The sequence below is a fragment of the Condylura cristata genome, unplaced genomic scaffold, assembly GCF_000260355.1.
Source record: "Condylura cristata isolate star-nosed mole 26May11 unplaced genomic scaffold, ConCri1.0 scaffold00031, whole genome shotgun sequence".
In the NCBI taxonomy this organism is placed as follows: domain Eukaryota; kingdom Metazoa; phylum Chordata; class Mammalia; order Eulipotyphla; family Talpidae; genus Condylura; species Condylura cristata.
Window position 1 is genome coordinate 9,610,597 of NW_004567132.1, and position 21,285 is coordinate 9,631,881.

At 42.8% G+C, this 21,285-nt stretch overlaps 1 protein-coding gene across 2 annotated transcripts in view; it reads right to left on the reverse strand.

The window, feature by feature from the left end:
* Positions 1–755: 755 nt before the first annotated feature.
* SERTAD2 (SERTA domain containing 2) overlaps positions 756–21,285 on the reverse strand; it is a 108,818-nt gene continuing 88,288 nt past the window's right edge. For both annotated transcript variants that reach the window (XM_012731584.1, XM_004691452.2), the window contains exon 2: positions 756–5,930. In XM_012731584.1, coding sequence (XP_012587038.1) covers positions 4,985–5,926 — 942 coding nt within the window. In that variant the 5' untranslated portion in view covers positions 5,927–5,930 and the 3' untranslated portion in view covers positions 756–4,984. The remainder of the gene's footprint in view (positions 5,931–21,285) is intronic.

Below are 21,285 nucleotides of genomic sequence, written 5' to 3' on the forward strand. Positions count from 1 at the left end.
TGCTATTCACCCCGAATGGTGGTGAGTGTGAGGATGGGTCCAGATTATTTATACCAGGGGGGCTATGGAAGGAGGTACAACAGTCACGTGAACCACCGGCATTTTGGAATGTCAACTCCAGCGTCAGGGATGTGGGAGACACGACCGTGGCAGGAGGTGTGGCTAGGAGGCAGGCGCATAATCAGGAGAGGAGGAGGAGGCCGGAGCTTCGAGTGATGGAAAGGAGGTGACAGGGGACATGGACATCAGGGAGCAGAGTGGGTTGGCCTGGAGAACAGGCCCAGCAGGAGTAGTGGAATCACAGCTGGAGGTGATGAGGTGAGAGGCCCAAACGGGAAGGACCAGCTCCTCATGGAAGGAGGCTACACTCGGATCTGGAGCTTAGGAAGAGGCCAGAGCTGGCACTTTGTTCCGAGTCCTGGGTGGATTAAGTCACCCCGGGGAAAGCCAGCAGGAGCGCCTCGGCAGAGCTGGCCACAGACTAACCCCTGAAGGTGAGGGAACTACCCAGAAACTTGGGGGAGAGAACTGAGAACTAGGCCAAGGAAGCCCAAGAGGCAGGGGAGAGCCAGAGGGGAGAGGTGTTCCTGAGCCAGAGGGGAGAGGTGTTCCCGAGACCGAGCAGATGAGGCAGGCCACCAGCATCGAGCGCAGTGGCCACGAGCGTGGGCTGTTCCTCAACACCGGCAGCTTGTGGTGGACGGACGAGGTCGCGCTCCGGTCAGAAGGAAACTGCAAAGACGCCGCTCTCGTCTTTTAACTGTTTATTGTATAATATAAAACTACAAAAGTAAGACTGCTCATTTCCATGTACATTTAATCTGTCCAATTGTTTAGATTACAGCCCAAACCTACATGTGAGTACAGCCATCTGGTTTCCGATGTAACGTCTGTAATATTGCATAGAAAAGGCACAGCTCTCAGGTCTGTGGGGGAAAGGTTACACCTCCTTTTTTTCGACAACAGCCCTCCTCAAAACCACGCACCAAACATTTCAGTATGTACAGCTTTTCCAAAATCTTGGTTGTTTGCTCAAATGGATCGCACTTCTCTTTCAAACGTGTTATCCCCAAAAGACGTCCAAATTTTGTATTGGCCTTGCCTGCATTAGCATTTGATCTTGGCTAAATTTCAAGAGCCATTCAGACTTTCTTAGAAGCACTGGAAACAATGGTTCACGAGCAGGGCGCACCTCGCTGCCCCTGGCAGTTATAGGAAGTTAACCATTCACAGCCAGAACAGGTTAAATATGCTCTTTTCAGCAAAAGGTCCAATTTGTAACAGCAAGGTTTTGAAATTAAGACAATTCCTAGAGAGAGTAACAATTGCTGCACAAAGTAGAGTCTCTCGTTTATTTTATTTTCACTTCTGTCATTTAAGAAGGCTGCCCTGTGGTATTCATAATTTATTGTTTACCACAAAGGTGGCTAATAAATTTAAGCTTTAAAAATGATCTGTAAGTTGATACTTTGGCTCTTTGGAGCTTATTTATTAAAGAACTTTTCTTCGATTGACCGCAGGGCAGTTGGGACACTCCAAGGGGTCATGGCGATAAAACGCTCAGTTGAGAAAGACACTGGGGTGTGCGGGGCTGTGGCTAGTTCTCACCCTGTGGTGTGAATGCGGGTGTCAGTGTGATTGCCCCTTCTGTCAGCAAGAGAAAGTGCTACTAAAAAATAGTTAAAAATATCAACCCTTTGATGCTTGATTTTCTTAAAAATTTGGAGGTATTGAAACATCCCTCACCCATACCTTTTGCATATTTCAAATAGACCCATATTAGAGAAGAGAGTAAAAATGAATGTGGACTGTGCATATGATGAGAAGACCTGGGGGGGGGGGGGCCTGGCTCAGCCCCTTTTAATACAGATTTACATTCCTACAAGAGAATACATTCCTACCATACATTCTGCACATGTTACGATCCAGATGTTGTTAGAGCTCCACAGTAAAATAAATATATTTACACAGAAAAAAAAGGAATAAATAACTTATGAAAAAAAAATCACTTCAAATTCAAAGCTCTTATTATTCTGCTCTCATCTTGTCACGTCATTGCACACCACTGTCAATAATTGTCCTCTCCCAAGCCCCACCAGCAGAGCTTCCTCAGGAAGGCACCTCACGCTGCCGGCCCGACTCTGAACACCACACAATGTCCTTTACGAAGGGGAAGGCTCTGCGATGCACGTCCACCCCCCTCACTGTCGGGACATGGCTTCGTAAAGTGAAGACACAAAGATACCTCGAACACTTGATGGGTTTGTTCTTTTTGAAACAGGCCACTCATTTCTCGTGTTTTCCTCCCTAGATCTGGAATATGGAGAATCTACAGTAAGGGTGTCCAGAGTTTAAAAAAGCATCTGCCTGCTGTTGCTGGGGGTTTTGTTTTGATTCTGGAGCCCAGCCTTCCAAACACGAGAGAGTCAGAGACCCACGTGTGGGCAACACTTCACTGTGCTTATTTGAACTGTTGCCCAACATATGGGATTTGTTTAAACACATGATTAGCTAATCCAACCAAAGTACGTTGTTCTAAGTTACTGTAAATCAGTTTTTAACAATGGCAAATCAAGCGCCTTACCCTGTTATTGTTCGGAATAATCAACACCATTGTGAGTGTGGATGCGTGTGGACGTGTGCGGCATGTCCTGCGCTCGCCAGGTCCTCCAGTTATCAAAAGCACGGCGTCTGGGCAGACTTGTTCTCTACAGGGAAAGGATGCTCTTAAAGTGGACAGGCACAGTGACACCGGAAGCATCGACAACAACCCTCACCTCAACTAGCTGGTCCCTGGTCCTATCAAAGGAAACGACGTATCCTAGCAGTGAGAGGTTACCGGGTGCAGGTTGCTTGTAGGAGAACAAGTGCAATGGGATCTGTTTCTCACTGCGCTGCAGAGTTGACAATTAGCCTTTAAAAACACATTCAAGTTGGGGGGGGGAGGTAGGGCAGGGGCGGGGAGAGAAAGTAAATTAGAATGCAAGAAGATTTAATCATATTATACATGAATCTTTTGCTTAGACGAGCAGATCCTTCATCACAAATATATTTACTTTGCCATGTGCATTATAAAAATAAAACTATCTATGGCTTGTTTAAAGTGCCATTTTATAAAGCTGTCTTTTTCAATTGGCCAGAAAGACTCAATTTTATCCATGGCAAGAAGTGAGCAGAACTGGTGACTGAATATTGACAAATGACGGACAACAAAGACAACAACAACAACAACACAAATCCCATAATTTAAAAATTCTTAAATAAATATAAAAGTTATTCCTAAAGAAGCCATCTGCATTTCAATAATACAGGTTGTAACCAGCTAAAGTACCATTGGGAGAAAGAAAAAAACTGAAACGAAAAGGCCATAAACAATTTCGGCAACAAGCATGATACGTCGCAAACATTTTAAAATTAAATGTACACCACTAGGAATAAAAAGCTATTTCTCAAGTGTCTTGGGGCTGGGGCTGAGGGTGGGGATGGGTTGAAAGAGGGGAAACATGCACAGCAAGTCCTGTCTGTGTATTTGGGTAAAACAGCCTTGTAAAGAATAGTTGAAGCAGTTGACTCAAGAAAGCAACCAGATCGGAAGCTGTGACTTAGCGGGGCCCACTCCAGCCACGGATGTTATGAGAGAGCATCCCAGGCTGGGCTGAGGTGAGCTGAGCTCACTGTGGTGATCTGAAGATGCCATTTGCAGCACTTAGCAACAGAGGAACAAAAGCTCTAGGGAAGGGAAGCAGGGAAAGACAATTGAGCAACAGGACGGATGCCTGGTGGGGGAGGTTTTCTTCTTTACGAGCCGAGCCCTAGCAATGCAATAGGGTTTAGTTCCATGAAGATGTTGGTTGCTTTTCATAAAATCGCTTGGATGTGAAATGTCAGGTCATCACAAAAATTATGCCCAAAAGGAAAGACCTGGGGTTTTGTCAAAAAACAAAACAATGAAAAGCGCCAACCTGGCATAAACACAGTGAGTACTCTGAGCGAAAGACAACCACCACTTAAACCCCAAGCTCGATGGCCACCTCCTGCCAACTGCTTAATGCAAGTTTGATGAGTTGACGTGGCTCTGGCTTTGGAAGTCACAGTGCTGGTGGGTGTCCATGCCAAGGGGTTGGTGCCTGTGAAATTTGGGTGTGATATTGCCTGGCCCTTTCTTAAAGCACTGAGAGAGAGAGAGAGAGAGAGAGAGAGAGAGAGAGAGAGAATGTCCGCATGTCTGCATTTGGGGAACATCAATTGCGAATTGATTTGATCAAATTTTTCTCTTTGCACCAAACATATAAAACATTACAACTCTATAAAAGTACAAGTGCAACTTGTACATCTGAAGTTTGCAGGAACTATGTGAGCAAATCCTATCAAAATAGCTATCTCATATGTATAAACAGCATTTGTTTTTAGAAAAACAATATCATAAACTGCAGAATCTGTACAAAAATATAAAATAAATTTGGGCAGCAGTTTCTAAACAGCCATGTAAATGCAACACTTAGGAGGAATAGTTAATGCCTCTAAAAAGGCTGAATTGCCAAGTCAACCTATACAGGGCAAAAATGCCAGAAAAGGTACTGAGATTATCTAAATAATATATATATTTTTTCTTCTTTTTACCTCTTGCAATAAAACTTATAGAAAAAATAGACAAATATGCACATGCAATTTACAGCTTTTCCAACTTATTCCTTGTGCTTCACTTGAACTGTTTGTTTTGCCATTCAGCATAGCAACATTGTCTTCCAATGTCTTCTTTCCTATTCCAAGGTAGTAGGTCTCTGAGGAACCACTCAAAAAAAGCATATTAAAAGTGGTCATACTTGGATGAAGGCACTCCAACTCTGCTCAAAGCAAAAACTAGTGTGATCCTTTTGTAAAATGTTCTCTTCTTCTCTGAAAAAGGCAAGCGAGGGTGCATGCACAGTGCCAGAGCTGTCAGGGCGCAGCGACACTCACGGGGCTGGTGGGCCGCCACCAGGCCTTAAGACCCGACCAGCACCTCCATGATGTGGTCCAGCTCCGTGAGGTCCATTTTGAAAGGCTGACTCGGAGCAACGGGCTGACTGCTGTAAGGGGCGAGAGTCTTGAGGAGGTCGTCGGCGGACACAGGGGCCATTTTTGAGGCCGTGCCCGACGAGGATGTGCAGGGGTCAAAATCGTACATGGACGTGTCGATGTCTGCAAAGAGGATGTCGTCCAAGGTCAAGTCTGTCAGAAACCCCGTGGACGTCGTGATCTCAAAATTCCCAGGCAGCGAATCCATCAGTCTGGAATCGTCGGCTCGGCCCTCGGGGAGCCCGTCGTGTTTCTGGAGGCTGGACTGGGCGGCGGCGTCCCCTTTCGCGCTGTCAGTCGCCGCGGCGGCCTCTGTGGAGGTAGATGTGGGACAGAGCTCCTCAATCTCGTCCAAGGCGGAGGAGAAGCTGTCCTTCTCCGGCGGGAGGGCTGGAGGTGAGAGTTTGGTAGGACACACAGGCAGGGCCTGGGAAGTGCAAAAAGTGTCATCGTCCTCCTCGAGCAGGGAGGCCGGGGTGAGGCAGGCCTCCAGGGGCGTAGTGCTTCCGAGGTCACAGGGGTGCGTGGCCGGGCCCGCGGGGTGGCTGAGGGCCGGGGGAGCCTCGCGGTAGCTGTCACTCAGCGCATCGGTCGGCTGGGAGGAGGGGGCGAACACAGGCCTCAGGCTGCCTTCCTGTTTGAGCTCCTCCTGGATCCGCCTCAACATGTTGTTGATTAACACGGTCTTTTGCAAGCTGGGCTCAGTGAGGGGCCTGTGATTATAGAGTTTCATAAGGGAAATGTTGAAGATAGTCTGGCGCTGTAAGGTGTAAGACACCTTGGATGGCCCGTCAGAGGGAGACACAATTTTGCCTTCCAGCCCATCTTCATGCTCATCAAACTTCCGTTTTCCTCCTTTACCCAACATATATCTGCAAAGGAGAAAGGAAAGGGAATCAACCATGAGAAAACTCATTTTTACCATAAGAAAGATGCTGATTGGGAGGCCAGGACTTGGAGCACCGTTCCTTGCCCAGGGTTAGAACACACGAATTATTGGGGAAGCCATTCAGAACCCGTAAGGACTGGGAAAGCTACCTTTGTGTGCCCAGGGAGCAGTTTTTGTCACTAGGTAGTCTGGTGAATATATTGAGAAATGTGTACAACACAGACAAGTTAAACGTTACCATGGAAACCGTGATTTTGACTTTCTCAGCTAGTGTGCTTGGTTCGCATGCCTAACATTATCATGCAGGTTCAGTTCCCTCCCCCAAACAGATTTATTTTTAAAGCCCAAGAAAAAACACTTACAATGCTATGACCTAAACAGATAAAGGTGTCACAGATTACAGCTTGAAAACGTCTTGAAAGATTAAAAGAACTGAAGTTTGAGAAGGAGGAACATGAACATGTAGAGTTGGTGGAACTGTGTGTGCTTTCAAAATGTCTTTTCCTTCCTCATTATGCAGAAAAACCTTTCTGCCTGTTTGGTGACATGTGGTGAAGCACTTGGCCTGCGTTAAATGACCATCGTGATTGCGCTACCGCCGCTTTTTCGATCTTCAATCCGTGGAGGAATGTGGATTTCCCAGCCCAGATTTTTCCATGCCTCAGTTTCATTGCATAGTTATGTCTGAATGCAACTGGATTAATTTAAAAGTAATTTGCTCTGACTCTATGCACTGTTGTTTGGATACTTGAGTCATTTCATAACAAAATACCTACTGTGATTTGGGAGGTATGTATTTCAAAAACAACCTCGTATCTCAAGACCATGAGCATCTGATAACAGGTTGAGTTTTAACTCCTGTCCCACCATGATCAACCGTTTAGCTGTCTCCTCTCTTGCTTTCTACTCTCTTGCTTTCTCTCTCCTTTCCTGCTCTGGCCCCAGGAAAGACACCCTGAGCTCGTCATGCCTACTGGAGGGTGGTCTTCCCCTTAGAACTGCTCCCAGGCAAACACGACAATCCGAGTCCTTCACCTTTGCCTCACAGACTTCACTTTCTAATCACTTAACCAAAAAACCTGTCCTAGTGGACAGACCAGGAGACAAGGTTCTAAGTCACCTAGCATACAAGTGCCACTTGGGGTAACACCTTTACATGCCTCAGTTTCCAGGAGAGAAAGCTGAAGACAGTTGCAACTGTTGGTCAGAATCCATTTGTGAGTTTGTTAATGCTCACAAAAAATCTGCAGTTACTTGTCTTAAACTTTCCCTCATTTTGCAAACATTGTGTAATAAAAATTTTGTGACATGGCTGTCAATCTAGAGCCAAAGACCATTCCCATAATTAGCTGGAAGGCAGTACAGTAACGACTCCCTATTTAATACTTCACTTGTTTCCTACTAAATGTTTCCTACCATTCAGTGTTAAGAGGATTTATTTGCATACATACTTTGCATAGAACAGGCCCTACCTAAAAAAATCTACCCATTTAAACTTGAGGGTGAATCAGAAGGTGATTTCATTTCACATAATAAAAGCACTTTCTACCATAAGCATTAGAAATGTCATGGTGATATAGGCCTCCCTGGTGGTACAAGGGATTAGGTCTCAGCACTACGAAACCACCAACAGCCACTGTAGCACAGGTTCGATCCCAGGACAGGGAGCTGACCCACATGGCACAGCAGATCTCTCCTGTCTCGCCCGCTGCTCCCCTCAACAGTGCATTTCAGTCAATCCACCTGTTCTCCTCCCCACTCTATCTCTGGTGAATCCTCTCACACCTCTGGCCTATACCCCAGTTCTTGTATATAAAAAAAAAAAAAAAAAAAAAAAAAAAAAAAAAAAAAAAAAAAGCATTCCAGTGACAACTTGTTTTGAAACAGATAATTGTATTTACAATCATACTGTTAGTATTTGCTTACAATTTAAGTATCTATCCACTAGAAAAATCCTACTTTTGCCAAAGAGCTTATTGAGTGCATTTAATTCTCATACAAAGCTTCTATATGGTCTGTTATGTTACAGTGTCATCAAGCACAACACCTTTAAAAATGTGTGTGGGTGTACACAAATGAACTAGGAATACACTCTGACAGAGTGTTTCTCAAAGTGGGGTCAGTAGTTGTACTATCTGTGAATAGTTTCAGGTCCTAAGGAAGTGAGCACAGAGATACTGCATTACTTAGAAAACTTCTATAGCAAGTCAACAGAGTAACTGTATGTTTCTAATTTTTAAAACAAAACTTCTATTTTCTACCTCTTTGTACTTTTATTTCATTTTTCTAGTAGTTATTTGCATCATGTTTTACTAAAGTACTAATCCATTAAGAAAGAAAAACAAACAAGACAATCTCTTATCACAAAATGTTTGCTAAGCACTGTTCTAAAATGTAAACCAAATAAAAATAAAATAAAATAAAATGTAAACCAAGTACCCAACTAAAAACAAGCTAAGTAGCTCAAAGCCATTTTGGGTTTTTATTGGTTTTCTGGAGAAGTGACAGGCAAGAAGAGTGTAAACTTTTCCTTTTCTTTAGTCATTGATGTCGAACTATCTTTCAAGGACTTGTTGCCAGAATAAACAAAAAGACTTCCTCAATAACTCCCATTTCTCTAGAAATACTCAGTCTACAGAACTCAAATATTTTAAAAGCCAACTGGCCATGCAGAAGTATTTAGCAGAATTTCCACAGCTGAAGGAGACTGTTGGACATACTTTCAGAGTCAATGCGAGAAGCACCCAGTTCCAATTAGAACGATCTAGTCGGTCACAGCTGTGTGATAATCCTAACGATTTAGGAAAAGTCTGATAAGACATTAGTAATGCTGTCCGGGGAAGAGGAAGGAAGGCCCTTGTAAGCCTGAGACCAAAAACAGACAAATCGAGTCTTGGATGCTTTTCAAATGTGTAGACAGAGTTTGTCTCAAAGCAGCCTCTGCTTGCACTTTTCTATTTTGTTTTATGAAGCAAAACTGGTATCAGACACCTGGTAAGACTGCAAAATACACACAGTCCTACTTGTAATTCTAATTTTATCTAAATTTTCACAGAATGGGATAAAATGCAACATAATTAAATCTCCATATCATCATTTAGAAATGTTGAAAATTAAAAATGAATTTAAAAAGTTAAAAGTTTTCCCAAAGTTTGCTCAACACATTCAGAAAAGGCCTCAACTCTGAGGCAGTGAGCTCTCATGCTCCGGCTGTTAAGACCTCACCCTTCTAGAGTGGGGCACAATTCAAACTCAAGACTTTCAAGAACGAGAGACAAGAGTCGAATGGTGTCTCTAGGCCAAGCGCTCGGGCTGGCCAAAGCCAGGGACAGCCCAGCTCCTAAGAAGCTACGTTCCTCAGGCAATCAGTGAACATACTTAGCTCTTTAAGTAAGCTACTGGAGAGCCATGTGACCTCTGAAAGGCCTTGCTAGACTGCAGCTCAAAACAAAGCAGTGTTAAGTGCTCAGGAAGAGCTTCAAACTACCAGGGGGGTGCAGGAAGGGTAAAGCAGATGTCTTGTTCTGACCAAAAGGCCTGGTCTTGGCTGTGGATCACTGACACGAGCACAGGGTGGCTGTGGGGTTCACTGAAAGAGGAGGCTGGGTCAAGTCTGGTGCCTGGGCTGCCCCTGGGCTTGTACAGCTCACTTTTCTCCCTTGGCTACTGATGACCCAAGACCAAACCAATTGGTTTCTAGCCAATTTGGCATCAAACCCTGAACATCAAGGAGGGCTAGGGTCCCCAGTGTGGAGACGTGAGATGGGGAGCCTTCCCTTTTCTGCCCATCTAGAGGAGCCTAAAGCTAATCATAGCCACTTTTCTTGTGAATACTCATTGGCTTTTACATAAGATATACAAACATCTCCCCTCTCCAAAAACTTTTTTTAGAAACAAATGCCTAACATTCTGATTTTCTTGACATAATTTTAGCAACTATTAACTACAGCAAACTGAGCATTAAAAATGAAGACCAAACCTCACAGGTAGCAACAGAAAAATTTCTCTTCCAGAGTTTCCCAGGAAGTCGATCCTGAACACAACTCTATATACCAAATGTGCCTTCAAACTGCGTAGCTTCCCCTAGGAAAGGTCCTGTCCTCAAGAGCTACAATCTGCTTTTAGAACAGTAACAAATAACCAACACCCCTAGGAGATTTGCTAGAAGAAATACAGAGAAAGCAGGAAATGACAGTACCTGGCTACTTGTGGGTTGCAGATTCTGAGAGATTATTATGGATGGTGATGGGCAGACCCTGGAGACAGGACTTTTTTTTATACTCAAGGTGGGATTGTCTCCTAAAATCTGTTTCCCACCCCTTGGGAGTGAGCCCATGAGGGCTCAGGCTTGGGCTCTCTGGCAAGTGCTTCTCACTCTAGTTCTCTACCTTACCACCCACTCCCACCCCCCCAAGACTCTCAGCCAGCCACTGAGCATCATAGGGCCTAAGACCTGGTATTTCCAACATATTTCCAGTGGTGCAGGTGTCTGGGAACCTCAATTCTAGAACACAAGTTCCTACTTGCCTCATCTGGCCATTCGTTTTGACACTGAGAATCTCTTCACTCAATCTTGAGTCAGAAGGTCTTCCTTATTTGGCGAAGCAGGTAAGGGGGAAAAAAGACTACGCTGATATCTTTAGGTCATTTAAATAATGAAGCCCAGCCTCCCAGATGGATATACCAGACTCCACACTCCATCTGCCAGTGGGGGCCGATTCTCCTGGCTGTGATCTTAGCGTGAATGGCAATGAGGCTTTATGACCAAAGTTCAAAAAAGAACTGAAATCATACCTAAGTGTTAAAAGGGCAGTAATTCATGGTTTTTATGCTTTTAAGGCATTAAGAAAAAAACACACAAACATTACAGAAGAACAAAAAGTCCTCTGTAACTCAACGTTTTTCAGCTATTTTAAAAAAAGCTCTGGTAGTCATTTTAAAAAATCACTCTCCTTTAGAGTAATGTGAACTGTCAAAATTAATGTCTTGATTTTTAAAAGCTGTTTCTCAATCTAGTTTTTCTAAGTCTAAAAACTTTTTTTACTTGATGACATACCATTGTTTCACATCCTCATCAATATCTTGACAGTACAGAATTTCTCTCAGGTGTGGTCCACAGGTGTGCTCTCTGAAGTCTCCCACAACCAAAGTACCCAGGCCCTCCACCAAAGTCATGACTTTTAATTAAGAATATTAAATTTGGGCTCTCCCAGGTGGCGCAGTGGGTTAAAGCACAGCACTAAGAATCTAAAGCCACTTCCGCATGAGTTCGATCCCCGCCTGCCCCAGAGGTGATCTGTAAGGCGTGGCAGACCTCTCCTGACCCACCCGCTGCTCCCCTCAGCAGTGTGCTTCGTTGATCTGCCTGTTCTGCTCCCAGCTCTGTCTCTGGTGAATCCTCTCACTGCCCTGCACCTCTGGCCTATACTCCAGCTCAGTAAATAAAGCTTTAAAAAATATATTTATTTTTACTAATGATCACTTCCGTCACCCCAACTGACAATGAGAAAACCACCACATTTCCCTGTGGACTCACCACCAGCCTCTGTGTTCCTGTCCTTCTGACTCTACACTGGTCCAAATAACATGTAAAAAACTGTATTACGCTTTACGCTGATACGTCCCAAACAAGATTCATAACTCTAGGTGGAAGGGAAACCCCATTCTCACCGTACTCAGTATCCAGAGAACTAGATGCTACATCAGGTAAGGAGGTCAGGGTGCTAGGGTGGCTCCAAATTCTGAAGGGAGGAACTGACTAGAAGGTGGGAGTGAGCGCATGATCAGAAAGTCAGCAGGGGCCCTGCTGCCCACACAGCGCAGCCAGGTGGGGCGGGAATTGGGGTGGCCATTATTTCGATGCACCTCAAGGCCCAACTGGTTAGTCTCTTGGGTATATTTTCAAGAGCCCGTTCCAATTGCTTTTGGACTAATAAATAACAACTTCCCTTTTCTGGAGTGTAGCAGGCATAAGTGCATGTTTAGACAGTTAATAAGGAAGAACTAAGGCATGGGGTCTGTGGCAGTGGGGGACGGGCACTTGTTGGAGCGGGTGAGAGGCTTCAGAGAACTGGTCATCCAGGTCTTCACAGGGCAGTGAGGACAGTGGCATCTGCTTTGGGATAAGTCACAAGCTGTAACATTTGGGATCCGAGAACATTTCTGTATGTGTTCGATACTTTAACACTAGTTAATAGCTCTCAAAAAAAAAAAAAAAAAAAAAGCCTCCTAATCCAAAGGGGCGCTTTAAGAAGCCACATCCCCAATCTTTTGAACTATGCTGCCTGATGAGACCACCACCGTTTGCTTGAGGCATTCAGAAGCATCAATGACTAAAAATCACTAAAACGAGGCATTTCTAGCAATGCTAACAATATTGAACGATGGTCCGTCCTCATGGATCTATCTCTTTTGAAGAAAAACGGTAGCAGAAGCCATGTAGAGAATCTTAAGCGGGACTATTTCTCCATGTCGAGGTCCTGGCCACTAACTCCCAAGGTTCTTTAAGTGGAAACACACACATTCTTTCAGTTTCTTTTGGGGGTGGGGGCAGGAGTGCCCCTGCTGTAATTATTTATGAGTGTGACAGACTTCTGAAACCAAAACAGAGGCCAGCCAGAAATGATTCTGGACAAGCTCTGAAACCGTACTTTCACTGTCTCCTTATCCCATACTTGGCCTACCATGCATTTTGGATCCTGCTTTTGAGGTGGTCTAAACAGAGACTGTCAGCTCCCACCAATGGAGTAACAAAACATGCCAGGAGAGCAAAAAGGCCTCCCAGAGAAGGCATCACCAAGTGGTGATGCTGGAGGGTCAGATGGACAAGTAAAAAGCTAACAGGAACAGCCCCAGTCGCCGAAGGTTATGTTTGTGCACGGTGGCGGGTGCCCTCCTCACCCCCCAGACTCCAGGGTGGCAATTGCGGGGAGGCCGCCGGGAGTGTGAGAAGGACCCGGAAGCAGCAAGTCCGGGGGCCGCGGCCGACTCCAACAGCAGTTTCTGCTCTGGGGGAATGGCAGAAACGGGGGCAAATTCCAACAAGGTTAAAAAGTCTCTGCTTATTTCCAGATAGGGTAAAGACTCCCAGAAGGCAAGGCAGAGATTAGTAACAGAACCCCTAAAGCTGTCCAAATTGGGGAAGCTTTAAAAAAAAAAAAAAGCCAAGCTCTTCCAGGATGAAGTCCCTCCAGTAACATCCATGCTAATTGGTAAGTAAGACAAAGCCTTCCCTAACAAATCAGCAATGTAATTATGAAGCCAGTCACTAGATGAAGCCAGTTAACTACGCGCGGGCACTATTCTGAAACTGTAACCCGACACCAGGGCTGGCGGTCGCCGCCACCCTCACCCCCCCACCCCCACCCCCAGCTTCCCCCGCAGCGCCCCAGCTCCGCAGCACCGGCTGTTTATTAACGATCAGAGCGTTTCGACCAAGACCGACCGACGGGAACAGTCCCGTCGGCTTGCTTAAAGCCTGAAGCTGAAGTGAAATTTGGCCGGAAAATCAACCTCTAAGTAGAAACAACGATGTCAGAAACCAACTTTCACTGTTTGGGGGCGTCTTCTAAAGACCACCTTTAGAGGAACCCTAACTCACTCTCTCTCTCAGCACTTTCACATACTTCAATTAAACTGAAGACGATTTTGACACTGTTGGTTTGCTAAATAGAAAAAGAAAAGAAACAATTTTAACGGTTGATCGATTCTGGGAGAAAATGTTTCAAGTAAATATTTCTTTGGAACAGATTATGGTCTTGTTAAAAAACATCTGGGGGAGGGGAGAAATAGGCTCTCTAGAATGTAACTGTAAGTAGTATAAAAATGTTTCTATCATTCTGTGTTATTGGTTCCTCTAGACCAGCTGAGAATTTTAGGTTTTAAACCTAATTTGTATGAAGCCAAGAAACTAGTCACCTTCCAAAGACAATGAAAATTCTGACCATTCTTTTAGTTTACCTAAAAATTCTGGCTAGAAGCCCTGCACAACTAAAGTAAAAGGCTGATGATAATATATATAGCTTCTAAATAAAATGTTTAATAAAATGTACCCAATATATTACAATGCTTGGAATTTGCTTTAAAATCCTTCAGAATAAAACTGGTCATATAGGTGAAACAAGATCAACAAAATAATGGTAGGTGATTGTTGAAGCTGAAGTACAAGGGGGTACATTGTACTCTCTACTTTTGCGGATGTTTGGAATTTTCCATAATAAAAAGTTTACAAAGAAAAAAAAAAACAACCATCCAAACAAAAACAACCACCCATAACTACATGCCAACCAAAAAATACTTATTTAAAAACAATAAATAAGCACAGTGAACTATTTACTGTCAGAACCATTATATTAACTTGATAGGTTATTTTGCTCACAAAAATGCTATTAATGAGCTATGTAAACAAGCATGCCCAGTGCAAGTCTCAACTCCCTTTAAGCTTGGAAAGTCTGCGTCACATTCAGCCACAAGGGGGCGCAGCAGAGCAAGAGGCACTCCTTGAAGTCTATCTTGCAATTTCTACCTGCATCGCTCTCTCAAACTACACACATTTCCAAGACTGTTCCCCAACACAGGTCTCCACAGGCCATAGCTAAGCAAGTGGCGAGCCTCACCATACCCAACCTAAAAAAGCCATGGTTAAAATCCATGGAGGATCCTTGAATTAAGAACTGTTGAAGAAGCCAACAGTTAAGAATTTTCAGTAGTGGCTATAAAGTGGACTCCCAAGTACACAATGAGTCTCAAGCTTAGCAATAAGAATTTTACTAGTATGGAAAAATCTTCAATAATCCTATTGCTTCTTAATAACTGAAAATTATCTACAGACTGAACAGATGCTAGTTCAGGCAGTTATCTGGGAAAACTTCATTACAGAATATTGGGGAGGGGCCATTTAATTGTAAAATGTACCACAGTTAACTTCAGAGATATAATAAAGTAAGTTCTGTATAACTACTTGCTAGAATTCTATTCAAATTATGAGTTCAGGTTCTAGGATGCTGTATGTTCCATAACAATCTTCATAACAGGGCCTCCCTGGTGGCACAGAGTTTTTAAAGTCTCAGCAATATCAAGTCATTGCCAGCCACTGCAGCTGAGTTTGATCCCTGCCAGGGAGCTAACCCACACAAGGTGCAGCAGACCTCTCCTGTCCTCCCAGCTGCTCCTCTCAGCGGTGTGTTTCAATATATCTGCTTGCTCTGCTCCCCACTGTCTCTGGTGAATACTCTCACCCCTGTACCAGTTCTTGTATGAATAAGTAAATCTTAAAAAAAAAAAACAAAAAAACTTCCTAACAGATGAACTATTAACATTGAACTTTCTGTGGAAAATATATAAATATGGGCATACTATTTTTATAAACATTATTATAATCACTTAAGTTATGACTCTCTTTCATACAGATTTGATGCCAGGACACACCTTTAGCATGCTGAATCTAAAGTCTCATTAACACAGGGAAAGGAACTCCTATATTTGATTTTTTTTTTCCCTTAAGAATATGTGCATGTAAAAGCTAGCCAAGCCTTGCCCCATCCCAATTCCGGCACATAATGAAAATATTTTTTTTTCTTCTGTATTTATAATTGCTTAGATGGGATTCTGGTTTCAATCCTCTAGTAGCATCTTTTCCCCAAAGATACCTTGTTATTCCCCTTCACACCAGAGACCCCTTATAAACAATGTCAAGGGGAAAAAGCTTAAGAAACCAAATGCTTTGCCAAAAGAATGTGACTTTTGTTTTTTCTAAAACATAAAACAGTCACACTAAAATAGGTAAATATAATTTGTTTGAAAAAAATTTATGAAAAATAAAATGCACATTAGTTAAAACAAAAGGTGTTTTAACAAAAGCTTTTAAGGTTAGGCTAACTAACTGCCACTGAATAAAACTAAGTATGCTATGTTAGGAAGTGTTTTCATGGAAGAATTTCTTAAAGATTATGATTAGTTTTTAATCTTTGTTTTCAAATTTGGACTATTTTAGTATTGTAAAGAAGTCACTGAAAACAAGATACGTCACAAAATATTTCTTACAGAACATATTTCATCTTTTAAGTTCCAAGGGTATTCTCAAGAGGGAAAGCAGAGACATGTTACTTATTTTTATTTATTACTTAATTACTAAGTAAAACTAAACATTGTATTGCATGGTAGAAATCTGGATGCCCTAAAACTATCATGTTTCTACAACGTGACATATGAAGTTAGACATTTAAGATATAGGATAAGAAATATACACAAGGCACAATAAGGAAGGGAAGTAACTTTCATTATATACATATAAGTATCACACATTCAGAATTTTATTTCAGTCATGCTAAGTTGTTAAGGTTTTACAAAGACTTTTTTTTTTTTAATTTAATTTTTGGACAGCATATTTCTTCCCTCGGTTGTGGTCACCACTGTTCTCCCACCACCAGAGCAACCCACAGTCCACACTTATTCCCTTGTGCTCTTCACCCCCCCCATACACCCCCTCCCCACTCCTCTCTACCCTTCCCCCACCCTCAATGGATGCCTCATATCTGCGGTCAGGTTTCAAGGTTTGTCTTACAAAGACAATTTAAACTTTGTATCATAGGCTGAACAAGTTACAAAGCAGAGAAAGGAAATGAGTATACAAATTAAACTTGAGGGCAGTAAATGACACTTTGTAAATACAGCAGCCATTCATTGAAAAATAATTACTTTGGGCCTATTTTGAGATAAAACATATTTCTTCCCAAACACTTCTGTGTACTGATAATTAATGACCCATAGCACTTTACCCAAAGTCACCTAGTCAAATATAATAAAAACAACCAGAGCCCCACAGTGAATGTAATAAATATTTATTTTCTAAGGCAACTACCTTTTAGCACTTCAGTGATCTTCAGTGATCCTTAAGGGGGGCTGCTCTTTCCTCACCTGAGCCACTTCTACCCCCTAGCATTCCATTTGCCCAGTCAATCTGCAGAAGCTTTGGAAGCAAGGAGGCATGTGCCAGTTGAGGAATCCACACTTTAAATGTGTCAATCAGCTGCTGTTCAACAGCTATAATCATCACCTGGTGAAGTATGGAGATGGTAAAAATATTTGTACGAATCAGCCTGTTCAGAAAAGACCATAACCAGGTTCATGATAAACAAGAGAGATCGTCGCAAAAAAAATTTTTTTTCTCCTTCAATTGCAGAGCATGGAGTTCGAATTCCTCTGCCAGATCAGTTTTCTGTGACAGCAGGGAAGACACACAAGTAGTTACATGGAGGTTCCTGTCTCAAAAAGGAAAAGAAATCTGAAGAGCCAATCTGTATCATTTATTATTATAAAGTGGGATAACCACCCAGGGAGGCTCAGTGGCTACCTCCTTATCTCAGCGTGGCTAGAATTTTATGCAAACATGTTCTGGTGTAGAGATGACCTTGGGACTTTCAGATTCTCTGAGTTTAACTCAGGCAACTCTTCCAAACACGAGGGTGGGGTACTCGAGGAGGCCTGCTGGAAGCTTGGCGAGCTGTGTGGCATGGACTGATAAGCAGCCAGGCAGGAGAGAGAGCAAGGGACTAAAGGGTGAACTGCAGCAAGTGATGTTTCATTATTTGTTTCTTCCGTGGCACATTCAAGTAATTACATTTCACTTTTGTTCAACAGGTTCACACAGCCCATTGTAAACACCATTGTGTGTGAGTGTGTATATAAAATGTTCTTACGTAGAGTCTTTTCCCCTTAGCTACTCAAGGTGAAACTCCTTAGAAACACAAAAGTGCCTGGTAGAGGGTCTTTTCAGTTAACAACCAAGGAGGATGATTAAAGGGAAAAAACTGAGAACTATTAAATAGTAAGTCTGAAAAGTTACAGGTTTTTGCACAGAGACAAAAAGATAGCAATGCAGATATAAGTTTTAAGAACGTAGGTTTGCTGCAACCTGGAGTTACTAGAGAAACAAAGCTGCCTTTGGGCACCTAAAACTAGTCAGACCTGCTGTAGCAGTTGCAGAGTCGACTCTAGATCTGTCCTCTGCTCTCCTCCCTCCACCACCCCCCTACCCCCCCCCCAAGTGGCTCACTCCACTCCCCACAGCTCTGAGGGCACCCTGGCCCCTAATTCTCCAGCCCCACTCAGAGACTGAGCCAGCTCTGGGCGAAGTGTGCAAGTATAAGAGGAGGCCAGACAAGCAAGCAGATGCCAACTCCATTCTGAACGGAAAGCTGCAATGGGTGCTGAACGCTGTGTACGTGATGAATGGTGGTGGTCTGCGCCCATGATTCCCAGCAGGTATTTCCAATACGTTCATATGAGGGACAGAACAACCAGCCTTAGCGGCTTTTGGAGCCCACAGACCACAGAGTCCAGAACTTTCAAGTCTGTATCGTTGGACTGTATGTGGTGCCTGTTTAAATGATAAGCATCTGTTTTGTCCTATTAAAAATCATTTTTCAAAGGTATTATGTTTTCATTTTGAAAATTTTTACTTGTATTTCAAAGAATATTTTTTGACAGCTGAGCATGTTTTGTTTGTCTAATGATCTTGGGGGGGCGGGGGACGGGATGGGATACAAAACAACAAGGCGCCTATTTATTACCCAGAATAGGAATGTCGTCTTATTGGCCTGACATATGCCATTCACAGATTCATACAAAGAATGAACTGCCACATAGAGCTCATGGAGAAAGACACTGCTCCACACACTGAGTGATGGGCGCTCCAGGGGACAGCTCTGCTCACTGGGTTCCCAGCATCTGCACAGAAGGCAGAAGTTTGCCCTTAATACCAACTGCACTGGCCATCGGAGACAAGAATTCTTTAAAAAGACACACCAGCTTTTGTCAGCAGTTGTTTCTTTCAAGAACATTAAAGCTGATGTAAATATTCATATACTTCCTAAGAAGGTATACATTGTAGGCTTTTTATCAGTTGGTTAAGAAATAACTCTGTGGGCAGAAAACATATGAGTTGTGCATTTGCTGTGGCCTTGGTGTTCGGCTGGGCAGTGCTAATTAATGAAAAGACCTAAGTAGGCTGGTGCTACCCTAATTATGAAGCCGTTTTCACTCAAAACTGGAGCTTGCCTTCTGTGCCTTTAGCATACGCTCGATCTTTGGACCTAGTAATCAGAAATACCTCCCTCTCAAGCACTCTCTCCATCCCCTCGATTTGCCAAAACAATTGCAGCTAGAGCTATCTCCTAGACAATGCCATAACAGTAAATATGAAATTTGTGTAGCATCAAAGTTTAAAAAAAGATTCTGTAAGAGAATTAAAGTTCACACTCCCAAATACTTACATCTATATTTAATAGCGACAAGGTGGATCTTGACTTTTCAGATATAAATGAAGTAGAAAATAAAGCTTGATTCTTTTCCTAGTGTTCTTTAAAAGGAAGAAATCTCTAACTACTAGCTTAGTTGTAGTTTAGTTTTTACCTTTCTTAATTACCTAAAGGGCAAGGTATTTGAACTGATGGTAGACTTGGACAACCTGATACCGATAATCTGTAATATGCTATTTTACTGATAGAAAAAAATCTTTCTATGCATTTGTATGTATGCACATGTATGTATGTATCTTCAACCTCTCCTTGTTCCTTCTTTAAATCTGTTTTGAGTGTGCAGGCCTTTCTAAAGTAGTACTGTAACTTATTCTGCCAGTTGCTACATAAGTTCAAGTAAAATTTTAAAACACCAAAACTTGTGTTTTACTCATTCACTACGCTCGTCATTAATAATTCAGTGCATGACAACTAGCTGAAATTTGTATTTCAGTTTCACAAATAAAAATGCCTTCAAAGTGGGCAATTTAGCAAATAGGAGTCTAAAGTTTTTCTAAATCTGAGTTAATATCCTTCTCTTAGTTCTTGAAGGGAAACAAGCCTGAGCAGCTGTTACTTAAGAAGTTGTGACACTTGCCTGACAATAAAACTGTTCCCTAGGACACCTCGTGTGGCGCACTTACTCGGTATTATAGATGTGAATGCTCTCTCCAACTTGTAAAAAGCAAGTAACAGAGCAGAATGTGGTCTGTTTCTTTTTTTGTTTGTTTTAAAGGCTGTTTAAGTCCATCTCTTAAGATTTTCCACCTGAGCCGACACGGTTATGTGCATTTTGATTAGGGGGAGGGGAAAGAAGGAAAAATATTTTAAAGGGTTACAAATCTGATGAACAACATGAACATTTTCACACTAACAGAGAACACTTCTAAGTAAATCAAAGAAGTTAAAGAAAAACGAATGAGGGAAGGAGAGATCTAGGAACAAGCTATTCTTGCTTGTGCCAGAGGCTGGGATCTCAGAATGGGTATTTTCATCCTTACAGCACACCCCAGCACATTCACATCAGAATAGACTGCTATAAAAAGGGGGGAGAAATGGGAGGAGCTCTTGGGGTGAGAGAAACCCTCTGGTTAGCTGAGCAGCTAACTATTCCCCTCATAGAAAAACAACCCAGAAGCTCTCAGGTGGACTGTCCTCCAGGAGTTGAGAGGAGCAAAGAGCCCACTTCACTCCTGTCAGAAAGCCGTGCCTAATTATAAAATGCTGCTTTGAATACTTCAGGCCTTAGTTACGGATCCTATTGACTACTACAACTTCTAGGGTTGTTAACACATATTATGGATATTTCTTAACATACATTGGGAAATCAAAAAGCATATTTCATGAACAACATTTGAAAACCCTGCCTTCCTTAAGGCCCACACTGGCAGGTTCAAATAAAAACTGCTATAGATTGTCTGAGGCTGGACGTCTCACCCTACTGGTCGCCCTTCCCCATAGGATGCCTGTAAAGGTTTACTTTCTACCTCCTGAAACACCCCCAAAACTATCCAGTCTGTAAGCAAAAAGTTATTCCAAGACAAGCTATACTTAACCTTTTTTTGTAGAACTTAAAACCAAAACTCAACTCCCATCTTAATCTATCCCTATTACTACTGAATGTAAGATAACTAATGGCCAAGAAAATAAAAGAACAATTTGCGATTTTCTCTCCAAGCAGCGGCCTCTGACGGCACCCAGACTTTAATGGTACAAAGTCGAGGGCTTGGCAACAGCTGGCTCCCTTCAGCCCCCTCCCTTTCAATCACGAAGATGACTTGTGATTTCTAACTTAAAAACCAACGAGACACTACGTTTAATGTACACACATATATGCAAAGTCAATTCACTGGGGCCACTGGCGAAAAGGGGTGTTTTTAAGCTAAAAACTGGGAAACTCACAGAAACATGCAATATATCAAGTTGGATGCAAACCCAGAGACGGAACTCAAAAGTGAAGCAGCCAGCAACCCTAGTCTTGAAAATAAAAGTCTCTCACGTTCACAACAACACAACAGACACACACATCCCAGCAGCAAAAGC